This window comes from Aspergillus pseudonomiae, assembly GCF_009193645.1.
Source record: "Aspergillus pseudonomiae strain CBS 119388 unplaced genomic scaffold BDV37scaffold_90, whole genome shotgun sequence".
In the NCBI taxonomy this organism is placed as follows: domain Eukaryota; kingdom Fungi; phylum Ascomycota; class Eurotiomycetes; order Eurotiales; family Aspergillaceae; genus Aspergillus; species Aspergillus pseudonomiae.
Genome location: NW_022476082.1, coordinates 106,153 through 121,167, shown reverse-complemented (window position 1 = coordinate 121,167; position 15,015 = coordinate 106,153). Strand labels below are relative to the sequence as shown.

At 45.6% G+C, this 15,015-nt stretch overlaps 6 protein-coding genes across 6 annotated transcripts in view; 3 read left to right on the top strand and 3 right to left on the bottom strand.

Moving 5' to 3' along the window:
* BDV37DRAFT_259664 (uncharacterized protein) overlaps positions 1-673 on the top strand; it is a gene marked incomplete at its 5' end in the record, with an annotated part of 819 nt that extends 146 nt beyond the window's left edge. Inside the window, one exon of the mRNA XM_032083160.1 lies at positions 3-673. Coding sequence (XP_031937089.1) covers positions 4-441 — 438 coding nt within the window. The remainder of the gene's footprint in view (positions 1-2) is intronic.
* A 321-nt stretch (positions 674-994) lies between these two features.
* On the bottom strand, positions 995-1,843 carry BDV37DRAFT_287298 (uncharacterized protein; the record flags this gene model as incomplete). The annotated part of the gene is made up of 1 exon (XM_032088077.1): positions 995-1,843. One exon carries the CDS (start codon positions 1,841-1,843, stop codon positions 995-997), a length of 849 nt encoding a protein of 282 aa, XP_031937088.1.
* A 1,490-nt stretch (positions 1,844-3,333) lies between these two features.
* On the top strand, positions 3,334-3,667 carry BDV37DRAFT_275035 (uncharacterized protein; the record flags this gene model as incomplete). The annotated part of the gene is made up of 2 exons (XM_032085328.1): positions 3,334-3,552; positions 3,602-3,667. 2 exons carry the CDS (start codon positions 3,334-3,336, stop codon positions 3,665-3,667), a joined length of 285 nt encoding a protein of 94 aa, XP_031937087.1.
* Positions 3,668-4,140: 473 nt separating this feature from the next.
* Positions 4,141-7,157, bottom strand: BDV37DRAFT_259663 (DUF3435 domain-containing protein). Its single transcript, XM_032083159.1, has 5 exons — positions 6,644-7,157; positions 6,336-6,585; positions 5,957-6,279; positions 5,487-5,878; positions 4,141-5,417 (listed from the first exon to the last, which is right to left on the bottom strand). Exons 1-5 carry the CDS (start codon positions 6,946-6,948, stop codon positions 4,270-4,272), a joined length of 2,418 nt encoding a protein of 805 aa, XP_031937086.1. The 5' UTR covers positions 6,949-7,157; the 3' UTR covers positions 4,141-4,269.
* A 2,102-nt stretch (positions 7,158-9,259) lies between these two features.
* BDV37DRAFT_297532 (uncharacterized protein) lies at positions 9,260-11,384 on the bottom strand (the record flags this gene model as incomplete). The annotated part of the gene is made up of 1 exon (XM_032090343.1): positions 9,260-11,384. Exon 1 carries the CDS (start codon positions 11,270-11,272, stop codon positions 9,260-9,262), a length of 2,013 nt encoding a protein of 670 aa, XP_031937085.1. The 5' UTR covers positions 11,273-11,384.
* A 543-nt stretch (positions 11,385-11,927) lies between these two features.
* Positions 11,928-13,418, top strand: BDV37DRAFT_226250 (cell envelope integrity protein TolA). Its single transcript, XM_032080263.1, has 2 exons — positions 11,928-13,136; positions 13,199-13,418. The coding sequence occupies exons 1-2, from the start codon at positions 12,177-12,179 to the stop codon at positions 13,295-13,297; spliced, it is 1,059 nt and encodes a 352-aa protein (XP_031937084.1). The 5' UTR covers positions 11,928-12,176; the 3' UTR covers positions 13,298-13,418.
* Positions 13,419-15,015: the final 1,597 nt, after the last annotated feature.

The window sequence follows — 15,015 nt, the reverse complement described above, 5'->3', positions numbered from 1 at the left end:
AGCGAGTCACCATTCCGATCACCGTTGGGCCGGCCTTCGGCTTTCTCATCCGGCCAAGCATCATTCGGCCATCCTGTATCGCTTGACAACCAAGGAGCAGCATATAAAGGGTCACCGTTTAAGTCATCGCCTTTGGGTCAACCCTTGCCTCTAGACAATGCACCACTACTGGAGGTCGGAAAACCAGTGTTTGGCCAGCCGTCGCCTTTGGGTCAGCCCTTATCTCTAGACAATCCCTCGCCGCTGGGGATCGGCCAGTTACCATCGTCCTCCAAAACAGCGTTTGGTCTACCAACAACAAACAATCGCCCTTCATTCGAAAAGCCGTCTTCATTCCGCGACCTATCATGGCTCACAAAACCAATTTTCAAACCAGCCTCATCCTTTGCCAAGTCACCGTTCACCAGGCCGCCCGATAGTCATGAGCCATCTAGCCACTAGATCGATAAATTGCTATCCTTCCCAGGCCACTCCTACAGATACTAAGTAGATTGAAGAAAATCAATATCAGGGAAGCCCAACTATCATTTCCAATGCATTACAAGTCCTGTCAACTCTCTATTTTTTCAAATTGCGGCAGTATCTTTACGTTATTCTTGCTGAACTTGATGGCATATAATTGTGTAGGTGCTGAGTTATATCTAGCTGGTTAACTATCGTGCTTTCTCTGCGAATTTTGTCATCCCAGTGTACTCGTTATATAGCTAGGAACTAATATAGTTGAATAGATTCGGGTGCTAAGAATGTAAGAGATGTCATTTTAGAAAATAAAACCATCACCCTGAGAGCGAAAGCAATACAGATTTTGGCTACGTATGTAATTTAACTATCGACCTGGTCTTTGCGCTTGAAATCGGTCTTAAAATACATAGAAATAGATAATTAGTCATTATTTTGAAGCTAAATACATACAAACAGAGGCGGGCAACTATCACACCAGTGCCTATAAATGAATGTTATGCACTGTATTCTGGTGGAATTTATATCTTGGAAGTCAGTATAAAACTACATCACAACCAGGGTAGTCGCACGTGCGACCTTTCGGAAATTTTGCCGGTAGCTTATGTGTTGTAAAGTGTCTTTGTAGTGTATCCTTTCGAGCGTATTGATATGCTTTTGCTCTAGCGTGAATGCCAGAGCGACCAAGGCAAACTGGGCACTCGAGCCCACTGTAACTCAATGGAGACGGAGGAGTATTCTCAGACACCCTTGCCGCTGGAGGCTGGTCGAAGCGGATTCGCTTCTGCAATGCTATCGGAACATCAAGCTGGTGCAGAGCTATGCGCAACTCAAGAGAGCGGATACGGTCCTCGACCAGTTCTGCATCGTTGATATTGTCCACATCTCTGTTTTTAAACTCAAGCTCTGCGAGGGCTCTTCTCTCCGGTACCACATGTGAGGTGTCATATTCAAACTTAATCGGCTCGCCTTGGTAATTATGTTCAATAATCCGATTTCCAATACTCTCGAAGAACTGACTATATTGCTCATCTTTGGCGGACTGATGAAGCTTCTTCCTTTTCGCCCGGACTCTGTTCTGTGCTTCCTTGAAACTCCGATATAAGTCCGTTTCTCGACCCTTATGTAACTGGTGATACATAGATATCAACTGGCCTCGAAGCGAATCGCGTTCGTGTTGCAGCCTAATAAGCTCCGGGTCCTTTTCAAGCTTTTGCTTTAGCTGAGGGCTCAGCTCCTGAGGTGCAGATGCATCCCGCGTTAAACCTGAGTTAGTAGAGAGTTTAATCAGCGCGTCTCTCGAAGGGGTCTCCATGAAGGCAGACTGAGTGTCGTCCTGAACCTGAACGTAGTATGCGAAGGTTCCACTTCTCTTATGGCCCATAATAACATTCCGAGAGTGCTCATCTAGGTGTCCTAAAGATACCGGCTAGGAAATATAACAAGATATAAGGGGTGTTGCTTACTTAATTTAGCTGCTGCTGCTTTTCGGTATTTATATAAAGAACCAGGGTTCTTGTGCCGTGCTGACTTGCTGGTGGAGATTTCATATTCCTGTGCTCGACTGTATGGTAAAGCTTGAGTGGGGTGGGTAATCCATTTACCCTCGGAATCTTTCACAGCGCGGCGGTATATGGGGATTTCCTGGACACTCTCTTTAAAATGTATAGGGGTGCTCAGCCGATGGGCTGGGACATGTGTATATCGCCAGATATCTCGGGGTTCCTTGATACGATCACTGGCAAAAGCACCATCACAGAAGGCGTATTCTAGTATATCTTGGATTACACAGAGCCCGAGATTGTCATTCCGTTCTGTGTACGTAAAGATTGGCCTTTGACCTATTAGCACGCTTCAGTGTTGAGGGGCTCCTAAACTTACGGAACACCTTTGTTTCTCTTGCCTTTATTTAGTCGTTGTTTTACTCTCATGAGAAGGGCCTGACAAGTTGCATCTTCTGGAACTAATACAATCGAATACACTATTTGTGTTAAGGATATAGGAGATATCATATCAGCTAATAAAACGCTTTCCCCTAAAGGCGACGACAGTGGCACAGATTTTGACTACGTGTATAAGGCACCTATCCCACCTTCGCGTTTGAAATCGACCTCAAAATGAGTAGAAATAAATGTAACTAATCAAGACTAAATACATAGAAGAGAAACGGGCAACTATCAAGCCAGACAAAAGTTTATCTGAATGCTTTTTTGGAATGCTATATACTGTTCTCTGGTGAACTTATTACTTAGGAGTAAGGATAGAGTCATATCACTACTAATATAGTCGTATCTGTAACCCTTTGGGTCGCTGGTAGCTTGTGTTTTAAAATATCTCCCACGGCTGTCTTACTCTGAAGCAAGACTGGCTCTATACAGAAGGTCAGCGATATATAATTTATCTAAGTGAGGATCTTATTATTTAAATTGTTGTATTCATAATCGCCTGGCGCCCTTGACAATGGAAAATCAATACTCTACATGAACTTTGTCTTTATATAAAATCTTTTAAATGCCGCCTTAAATTACTATGATGAAGGTAGATAAAAGGGCAGAATAATGGTATTCACATTTGGAAATGCATAAATTATCTTTCATCCTTAAACACGAAAGCGGCCTGTGACAATTTTAAGAGAGGAGAAAAAATAAAGAAAAGAAAAGAAAAGAAAAAAGGGAGACGGAGAGAGAGAATTATTGGCCATGGTTTGCAGAATTGAAATCCGTGGCCCGAAACCAGAACAGTGGCCTTTGGCGCTTATTTAAAATGTGGTAACACACCAGTGTCCAACAGCAACCAAAAGTTCCGTCTGCATTGATTGAAATTCTGTTAATTACGCTGAGGGTCCGCAAACGACTCTTGCTCTCGATTCATATCATGACGACCAAAATACGGACTATCCGGCACCGGCGATCGAATAGTGCCAAGTCAAGGTGCCAACAACGAAACCGACGGAAGACTCAGCTGTTTCTCAAGGCATATGAATATTGCCAGGAGTGCGACGCGGATATTTCCTTGACAATTCGATTGAGACATAGCGGCGAGATTGTCTATTTCAATTCAGACGGAGCCTGGTCGCCATCAAAAGAGCAGCTAGTAGGTGGATTTATTAACCCTGTCGGACGTGAGAATCTAATTAACTTAGGCGACGTACTATCCGAGGCCCAAACAGGTCACTTGGCAGGAGATCGCTGCTCGATATAATTCCTAAATATTAACACGAACCTTGATATCAGAGCAGAAAGTTACGTGTACCCCGCTGCTAGAGCATATGGGTAGATCAGGCTTCTTAAGTTCCGGTAGTGGTTGATTTGTGGACATCTATAGGGGATGTATCGCGCGTGGTGGTGCCTCCACCAACCATTGTCTTGGACACCGAAAATATCCAGGCTACAGTTTCATATACTAGAGTACGCACGCTTTGTACTTGTAGCCCTGAAACGATAGATAGAAACATTATATAATATGGAAAGGTAAAGAATTATGTGTTCTAATAACATGCATGAATATGGATGTGCACCAAAGCATCGTATCATAAATGTCATGAGTCACATAAACATCGATGTAATACATTTTTTAAAGTGATGACCTGAGCGTAAATATACCCTAGATCATGTGGAATTGATATTATCTCTGAAGTACATGAATAGTTAAAGAAATTATGTCACTTACTTGCTTCTAAGAGTTAGCGCGGGGTACCTATGCATTTGAGGCGGGTTACGGTGTAGGCACGGATCTTTGCTTTCTATAGTAATGAGGAAAAGGTAAGCAAGCTCGATCTGTAGCGACTTTCCATGCAGTAGATAATAAAAACTAAATTGGGCCCAGAGAAGACAACGGCCGGCGAGAGACAATTCCATGTACTTGCTCCGCGTGATTCATTAATACTGACTTATGCAGCAGATCCTCATTGCAGACATTACATCGGACGCGCACATCCTTCGGGAAACGTTTGATGTGCTTATCAATAAAGTGCCGGGTGAGAGATCCGGGAGTACTATACACCCTCAATCGCTCCATAGCGGGAAGCTTGGAATTTGCAACACATAAAAAGCAAATTGTCGGCCTCTCGCCTGCAGATTTGATGCAAACTGACGCCATTGCCTGACGGAAAGCAGTATCAACATCATCCACCCGCGGAGATCCCTGTCTTCTCGCAGAAGTAGGCGGCAACCCGTCAGTAGCGCGACGTTTTTTGTTCGCATTTGGTTGTCTAGTGGGATATCCCTCCTGCACATCACAGAAGGCAATAACTGCATTGATCGCAGAAATCCGGCGCTTATATTCCTGTTCAACAGTAACACCCGGCATGGTGAGAACAGTGTCGATAAGCGTCATATGTTGCGGGGTCATATATCCAGTACGCTGCAACGCCTCCATCACTTCTTCATCCACAAGTCTTCCTGCAAGCTGCCGTTCAACATCGATGACTGGTTGCTCATTCTTATATCGCTCCAGATTCTCTCGTATCAGGCGGTTACGTTGTCGTTGCCATTCATTCCGATACTTACGTTGGGCCTCGTTGTATTTCCTGACTGCGCGAGTGTATTGTCTTTCATGTCGGTGTATGTCTCTGAGTGCCAGATGAGCAGGCTGTGACAATTTCTTGACCATTTTCTTTCCTTGTTGGTAAACCCCAAAGGTTTTCTCAAAAGCCTGTTTCGCCGTCTCAAAAGCCAGCTTCATCTGGTCTAGGTTGCCCTTCCTTACTTGGCAATGTTTCTTCAAAACAGCCACACATGGAACTTCGTTGACACAGCTCGTATCATCCAGCTTATATGGTCGCCGGGGGTCAATTGAACGACTCATAGAGGCAGCGAACCGTAATAGTTGTTTCGCAGCTGGCAGTCCCCGAACGATCGCCTGGGCATCGACGTGGATGCCCACGCTATAGTGCTTTACGAAAGTATTAATGCTGGCATGTTGCAACATCACATTCTGCAGCTCATTGGTAACGTCCGCTGTCCAGTAAGAAAGATTAGTGATATTACTCCGGACTCAAGCAGTTCTTGACATTAATGATCACTCACGGCTGTCATTGAACGCTTTAGCAGCTCCGTAACGGAGACCATATGGCTTCGTGACCTGCTCGAAACCAGTAATCTCACCCCCACGTTTCATTCGGTATCGCAGAAACCCATCCGTGAGTTGTTCCTCCAAGGCAATTCGAAAGCCATCTGCCTCGCGCACTGCTTGGCAGAACACGAATTGATCGAGAATCTCATCTTTTAGTTTTAGCTCTTGCTGTCCGAGACCTCCTAGAACACCAACAGCATACAGATTTTCTGGACAGTCCAGCACGGGCCCATTGGTCGAGAAACTCTTGAATGCTTTGATACGAAACAGCATACCAAGAAGAAATACGTGCGGACTAAGGACTAAGGACGGGTCAAAGATGATTTCTGGGATAGGAAATGTATTCCTAGTTTACACAGTTAGCAATGGTCCGCCATATGACCGGCCCAATACGTCAGCCAGAACGATGCCAGTGCGAACTTACGGCTCCTTCTCACCTAAGAAGGTCTTAGTAAACTCCGGGGTCAGATATACAAATAATCGAGGACGTCCTCCCTCCGGATCCCGGATCAAGGTTAATAAGAGGTTCCGATAGCGTAGGTTCAATAGAGCCCCAGGGCGGCTTCCTGTGATAGCTGCCAGCTGGCAGTAGAGGAGCACTTGTACGCGAAGCCAACCACATTCAAAAGTCATCTCCGTGGTGGATAGAAGTACGCGAGCGAACTCGGCCACATCCTCGATGTACATCGTGGCTTTCGGGCGGCGTCCGAGCAGAAGCCTTTTCTCTTCTGCAATGATTGCCAGCACCTATAAAGAGTTAGCCTTACCTTCGCCAGCAAGCTCGTCGTATCTCAGTTGCTTACATCTAAAATCTTCACAGTGGTGTCCTTGCTAAGCCCTTGGCCAACCTCTGCCTTATAAACCAAATGCCACCACTTCCAAAATGTCTCTAATGAGCTCTTATATTTAATCCCAGGGGATTTGCGGCCCTTCTTTCCCCGTCGGCGATCGCATCTCCAGGAGAAGAAAGCCTTCAAAAATCGCACCGTCTCCTCCGAGTCTGCCAGCCAATGAAAGCGTTCCACCGGATCATACTTGCTATCACGACAGAAACTACCAAAGCGCGCTGGCAGTTAGTAATAAAGCAACTAATTCATTAAATACTTCATACCATTCCCAATACTCTCGGGCCTTATCCAATTTTTCCTGGGTGCGCGGACTATATCGTTTCTGTCGAAGCCGCGAAATATCGAAGCACTCAGCCTCTTGGAGGTAGTGTTCAGCAGAAAACTCCTGGGCCTCCCCATCGTCTATAATGGAATCTGCATCCGAATCATCAGAATCGTTGTCACCGCTATTTGCTTCGGATCCACTTTCTGAGGAATTATCGTTCCCATCATCCGAGAAGACATCCGATACATCAGTGCCGGAGTGGCTGTCATTGTCAGACTCGGCCGCTCGAGTGGAATGCCGCATGGCCGAGAATGTAAGCAAGAATAAAGATAGATCAAATACAGAAATAATTAAGAAGGACCGGGATTCTCTGATATATTAGAGCAGACAGTAGACAATGTACAACTCGCTGATAAGCGAGGGAAAAGAACGTTTAAGATAGCCATGGCAGTGGCAGCATTTAAAGAATTAAACACGACAGAATAGGGGAGCCTATCCTAGCTCTCTTCAGAGACATGCAGGGATTTGCCTCAGCGACAAGAAGCCCTCTGGTGGCGGCATCATCATGGGTTAATGGAGTAAAGAATAGCCAGTAACAGGGGTGGGCCAAGATCAACCAAAGCGTGGTGTGGTGGTAGAGACGGTTGGCCGTGGTATTAAGGATATGTCGTGCCAAGACCGGAGCTGGTTAGGGAGACTCACAAAACGGCGTCAAGTGCTGCCGTTTTTGGCCACTGTCTAACTGTTTCATCGTTAAATAGAGTATTCAATTAAATAATATCTATAATTTTAATAAAATTGGCTTTATAATAAACTTAATATCTATTATTAAAGTAATTACTTAGGTTGAGTTAACTAGTAGACCTTTTCTTTTATAATTAAAGAACTAGGAATAGGTTACTTCTATTAAATATATTAACTTTAAAGAGTTTTTTTTATTTTACCTTATTTTTAAAGGTAAAGTCTATATTAAAAGCTAGTACAAGATAAATCTACTATTAAATTAGCATATAAAAACGAGTACAAATAGCTAAACTATTAATAAAATAAATCTACGTTAACTATAGTAGCTATTTATACCTTTTACTACTAATTATATAGTTAATTAATATTAGCTTTTAATACTCGATAATCATAATAATTATTTAATATCTTAATTTAATAATATATACAATTAAAATAATATTATACTACTCTATATACCTGCGTACTTATCTTATCTACTTCAACCACTTAATATAGACTACTTTAACCCTCTAAAACGCGCGTACGGACAGCTAATTAAAAATAAAATAAGATTAAGCTTTAACTATATTAATAAATTTAATTTTTTTAAAGCCTTTTCTTAAATAAAAGCTTAAATATATATTACTAGTAATATTTACAGCGGTTTCTTAACTACTAATCTTATTCCTTTTAATTTTAAACGCGTATTATTTCAGCTAAATATTTAATTGAAAGTAATATCTCCAGATAGTAGATCTAGTAGTAGATCTACTAATTTAGTATTTAAAATATCTTATAATTTAAAATAACTACAAAAGCAGGAAATTATATTAAAAAAATTATTTAAAGCTTATATAAAAAGCCCTAATTTACCTACTAAGATTGTAATAAAGCAACTTTTCAAAAATTATAAATAAGCTTTAAATAAAACTACTATTATAAAGTAGAAAGCCAGGGAACTATATACCGCGTATAAAAAAATACTTAAAAAGAAAAAGCGCTCTACTAGACAGCTACCTATAAAATTAGGCGCTTTAATTTAAAAAGCTTAGAAGCTTATACAAAACAAAAATTCTACTATAGAGTCTATAACTACTACTTTAGTAGATATAGGCGCTCTAGTAAAAAACCAACGTGTATATACTCTACCAAGGTATTCTAGCTGTAATATACTAGGACATAAAATTACTCAATATCCTAATCGTTAAACTATTTAAATTTTTTATAGAAATATATATTTTTCGGTGTTTTGAATAGCTTCATTTCTAGAAGATACATAGAATTCTAGTATAGTGGCCGCTCGCCCGGGATGGCCGCTCGCCCGTGGATTACGTTACTGTATCTCTATTAATAATCTCTCTACATATAGTTAACTAATAAACTACACTAGGCAATCAAGAATCAAATATATATTAGTATGTAAACCTACCCTACTTAAATAGAGATGGACATTTTGGTGAGCCCTTGAGGGTATTTCAGAATTCAAGGATCCAAGATCGTCCTTTTCGCGACTACCAGGAAGAAGAATAATACTGTATAAAAGTAGGGAGGGGAGAGAGTTCTATAGTATTAGTGTAGAAAATGTGAGGTAGGAGTTGGTTGATTCTTCTGGATTATCTCGGGGCTATCTGTTGTTTAAATATCCTGCCTAGGTCTTCTCATTCACCTACTTTGTTCCTTTGCCTCCCAGATCATATCATTGTGGATATCCTTTCCAAAGCAGTGATATAGTGAATACTTTGGACAGCGCCAAGTTCAACACATTAGATACTAACTATTGAAGTCACGCTACCCGCCCCCGGCATTCGGATAGCCCCGACTTCTCCGGACGGATCTCCGGACCAACTAGGATCCGATCCTATATAAATACACTTTGGGTCCAAGGAGTTTACCTCTTGACACCATCGAACACCATCACCCCCAAGGACCGGGCAGGGCAGTACTCGAACTCCATACACTCGCCATCAATCAAAGCACAGTGCTCTCCGTTGAACTCCTGGCCAGGAGGACACTGCGGGGGCCTTTCGCCAATACACTCCTTGGAAGCAGCATCCCACTTGGTGTTGATCGGACAAGAAGGGTCGGTTTCGGCAACACACTTCTTGCCGTTGAATTTGAGGCCGGGAGGACAGCCGGGAATCTCCTCCGAGGCACACTCGGTCCCGTCAAATACGGTGTCGGGGGGACATACAGGAGTATCACCCACACAGGCGGTGCCGTTGAAGTTGGTACCGAGCTCACATTCGGGTCGGACATCGGAGACACATTTGCCATTGCGCAAAGTGTAGCCGGGCTCACAGCCCTTGATCTCGGTGTTCACACATTCCCCATTGACCCACTTGTACAAGGGAGGGCAGGTGGGGTGGTCGATGGTGACACACTGAGTACCGTCGAAGATGAGACCCTTGTCACACTGGGGAGGTCCGGTGACACAGTCGTTGCCGGCAAGGACAGATCCGGATTTGCAGCTAGGGCGGGAGTTGGTGATACAGGTGCCGTTGCTGGGCAAGCTGCCGACGGGACACTCAGGACGGTTGGAGGAGACACAACGGTGTCCGTCAAAGATCGTACCGGAGACGCAAGAAGGCTGGTTGATGGTAACACAGTCCTTCCCATTGAAATATTTCCCAGTTTCACATTCGGGGGTGGTGACGACGCAGTTGTTGCCGTCAAAGCGTGCGTCGCCCTCACAGATCGGGGTGTCAATGCTCACACAATGTTCGCCTTCGAGCTTTGTTTCTTCGGGACAGGCGAGGGTTTCGGTCGAGATACAGTCAGAGCCCTTGAGCTGGTAGCCCTCGGGGCATTGAGGACTCTCCAATGAAGAGCACACGCTGCCGTCACGAGTATAGTCAGGAGGACACTCAGGGGGCTCGACCGATACACAGCGACTACCCTGGGGCTTAAACGTCGGGGGGCAGATGGGGACAGTGACAGTTTGTTTCTCACAGCGATCCCCGATCTTGATGAGACCAGGCGGGCAGTTCCCATCCACATCCACTGGGATGAGGCACACCTCTCCATTCCAAGTCAGACCCGCGGGACAGCAGCGAGCAGTGTTGGAAGCACGGTCCACAGACAGTTGGGTACTGGGATCACACTCGGCCTGACTTGTTGAGTAGCATTGACCGTTTTCAAACTCCTCTTCGGGTGGGCAGGAGGGGTCCTCTGTAAGGGTACAGGTCTGAGTCTTGGGGTTGAAGGTGGTGTCTTCAGGACAGGCTGGGCTATGAACCGAGACACAGTTCTGGCCTTTGCGCACGGTTTCCTTAGGACAGACGGGCTTCTGCTCAGACACACATCGCTTGACTGTCGAATCGAATTGGTTCCCCGTGGCACAGGACGGTTGTTTCTTGCTGACACATACACCATTGCTGAGCTCGGTCGTATCCTGGGGGCAGGTGGGGCCCTGGGAGCTCACACAGTCCTGGCCATTGAAGCGGTCGTCATTCGGACACGTAGGATGCAGTTTAGACACACAGACCTGGCCGTGGACCTCGAAACCCGTGGGGCACGAGGGGGGCACCTTGGACACACAAGCCTTATCCTGGAAGACTGTAGGGGGAGGGCAGTAAGGAGATACTTCGGTGACACACACCCGGCCGTTGAATTCTTCCCCGGGGGCGCATGCCGGCTTGGAGACGGACACACACTTGCCATCCTGGAAGATGGTGTTCTCCGGGCACTTAGGCACACCTAGTACACAGGACTGTCCGTCGAACAGGGTTCCCTCGGGACAACACTTCACCTCACCTGATACAGCATGGGTCAAAGGCTTGATGTCATCAAGCGTGTACTTGCGTCGGGGGGAAGAGAGTACATTCTGCTGGCCTGATGCTAGGATTGCATGACACAGAGGCGCCAGCAGGATCGCGACCGAAGCCGACCGTATGTTGATCATGGCAAACAAAACGAAACCACGTGGGCTGGCGCTTTACGAAAAAAGATGCTTTTCATATCGGAGGGAAGGAGGGCCTTAATATAGCTGCTGCTCGTTCGCACCTGAGACCCTAACTCATAGCAAATGCTACGTCCGAAGAGCGATACTCATACATGCTGAATGGAAGATCTCGGATAAGTGCGCCGCATGCATTCCGTCCGGTCAGATCTTTGAGATATTTGGAATGGGTGGGGCATGGGGCATAAGGTTCGATATGATCGACTTCAGCTCGGCCAAATCTGGGGAGTGTGCAGAACAGATCGGTGGAAAAGGAATCCGATTCGTCTTGGGGTCTAGCCAGCTCAGCTCAGCTTCGGTCCGCCCCGCTTCCCAGTCTCCACACAAATTTAATGAACTGCCGTCCTGAAGATACCTGGGAAAGTCTTGCCGATTGTCATACACCCTCGTGCTTGCATCTCGCACTCTTCCTATCCCTTGAGAATGAACGCGTCATCTTTCGTGTCCAAAAGGTTAATCAATCCAGACCCATCATAGGGGTATTGACATAGGATGGATGTCTGAAGATATGTGTCAATGCTGGAAAAGATGTGCATGCACGGTCTGCTTTTCAGCTCGGGACGCTTTCGAAAGAGGCGGAGTCTATTGAACACTAAAGTGAACTACCGATTCAGAGTTTGCTGTGGCTGGCTGTTCGGTTTCTTGCAAGGTAGCGACGTGCGGGACCAAAGCAGACTCAGCTCTGACATTCTTGACCGCAGTGGGAGTCGTCTCAAGACATGTATATCAGGCCAACAGGGTTTACCGAGCCAATTTTTCCGTCTCATCCAACCCAATTTTCACTCTGCTAACTATTTCCCTGGCCTGACCCTTTCCTTCTTCTCGGTTGCAGCCTTTGCAAGCTACAATGATCCTCAATCCTTCTCTGCTTGTCTTTATATCGGGCATTGGGGTTACCTGGGCTGCCTCGTCCAATTGCTTGTCGGGTTCCAGCTTCGACACATGCTGCTCTGATCGAGATGCTGTGGGCAAGGGCACCGTTGATGATGTCGTCATGAATTATGCCTGCGGAACTTATGCTAAAGATGAGACAGTGGGCTATGGAACGGTGCACAAGGGCGCCGCCAATGCCAAAGAATGCGCCGGGCTTTGTGCCCGTGACACTTCTTGCCAGGCCGGTTTCTGGTCTAAAGTGGGCTCCAAGTGCTACTTATTGAACAATAAGAGCTACAAGACATATCACAACAAAGGCACATTCTTGCTGTTCGAGAAAACCACCGAGGATCCAGAACCTGTCAATGACTGCAAGGATCAGCTCGAATCCGCCACCTCCCAGTGTAATACTGAGAAGGATAAGATCAAACAACAGGGAGCACAGATATTGCAGAAGTGCCAGGATGACAAGGACCAAGCTATCACCCAGGCCGGGTCCAAGTGCGAAGCTGAAAAACAAGCCATCCGCAAAGAGAATGCTCAAATGGCAGAGCAGGCCAGCAAGCAGTGTGAGGCTGACAAAGATCAGCTTCGCCAGCAAGCAGCGACCGCAACAAGTCAATGCGAAAAGGACAAAGCGGATCTCCAGACCAAGTTGACCCAGTGCCAGGCAAACGTGCCCGCGCCGAAACCCGTCCCGGTGATAGATCCGAACTGCGAAGCGAACAGCTGGGTGGCCATGTGTTCTAGTTGCTCCCAAGACACATTCGTTATCGACGGAAAGGAATTCAAGAAAAAGTGTGGTGTGCGCACTGTTGGCGCTCGTGAGGAACAATGGCTGTATCGCGCCTCCCTCATTGCGTGTATGAAGGAGTGTGCAGGTAGGAATGATTGTCTCGGGGTCGGTTGGAGACCCGCAGAAGGAGTACACGGAGTAAGTTATCAACCCAGAGCCCTCATATTCCAGCATTCGTACAGTTGACTAATACAACGTAGCACTGCCATGCCCACATAAGTATAGGGCACGGTCTCAGAAACGTCCCTGTCTGGAACGAGCATCTTCTCTACGTGACAGAGAGAGTGACTCCTTACTGATAGTCTCATTGTGAGTAAGTAGCATGCTTTACTCAAGAGTACGGAACATGGGCGAAGGAAGGGTGTTGCAACGGCTAAGGTTTCTGCTGAGTCGTAAAGAAAGTCATAAGCATAATACTTTACAGTCTGATCCATAGTAGATCAAAAATATACAATACTTGGAAACTCTATTCTGCAAAAACAGACTCGCTCCCTCTCCGTATATCATTCATACTCGGGGTTGATTTCAGTAAAAGCAAACAGGAGTGGCATATAACTGACTTTACCTCTCAGGGTTGCTGTCTCTTCCAGGCCGTTATAATACAAGCACAGTACACAGAGGTGAGTCGTATATTGCGATACTTCAAGGCCAACACACCTATACAGTATTCGTCCTGATAGATGCAATGTAGGTGGTTTCCACAGGTGGCAGTACAAATAGAGCACCCACCACTGCTAGAAACTAACACATAATGGACCGCAGAAAGAACGAATGCTGCCCACCCTCTCTTGATTGAAATGAGCTGAGACCCGAGCTATACACAAGTAGACAATCTCCCCCATTTCGCTTGAAATACAACCACCAGACCTGACAAGTGAACAAAAATCTGAACAATCCACTCGACTCTTTTCCCTCGCATACTGCAACAAACATCAACTCTCAGCACCAAAGTAAGATATCCCAAAACACCGCTATTTCCCTCGATTCACAGCCTTGTTCTGATTATCTATCTAGATGCCCCCTGTCACAGGTAAAATTCCCAGTGTCTCCAATAGCCGTGAGATTATCGATGGCTACAATGTCGAGTTCCGTGGCAATCTCACCCAAGGCATTGAAAAGAAGACATTCGCACTCCGCTACACTCGGATACGATAATATGGAAGACCTTGTTAGCACCTAACATGGTCGACCTTGAGGGTCTACCATCGACTGTCGGCGCCGCTAACATACGCTTTTCATTTATAGACCAGAACGGCGAAAGAGTCAGGCATGCTGGTCATCTCCCAAATTCTAAGTACTTCTCAGAGAACCACTATCACCGGCCAAGAAGCCTGAATCCTCATGAGGTAATTTAGAGACACTGGGGACACTGATCCAATACACAGTGTGGATCGGTGGGTAAAGATAGCCGATGAGGGATGACGAGGATGGGGAACCTCACTAGCACTTTATCGATAACGTCGACGGTATCTATGAAGATCGTTGACAGAGTCAATGGACTTCTTCTTCTTAATTTCATTCCTATAAGTGGTGGGTATTACTTGTCGATATTGAGAATGTATTTATATAGTAGGACGTTATCGGATCTTTTCCCTTTATCGGCATATATCTATCCTAGGTTGTTGATGCCTTCACCAAAGAGGGTCCAGGTCTTTCTAGGTACTGGTATTTTATGCAATACCAATAGTCATTCAGCACAGTATTCTCTACATGGTCACCTCTAGAGAAGAGGTGATTAATACAAGTGCGCTTGTTTATTGCTAGAGGAAAGTCTATAAGTCAACATTATCTGCATTATCTGTAGGCACATGTCTCCTTTCTAAACCCCGATACAATAGGGCAGGGTGTGAAAAAGATCGTGGTGGAACTGTCACCACCACTCTGGTATGGTAATCACTATGTATGTCTCCTACGATCCAGGGTTATACTGGGGAAATGCCATTCAAGAGGCACAACCAGTACGAGGGAGAGATGCTCTCTCTGGCCAGGTGGCTCGCCCATTCTCTAACTACCGGGA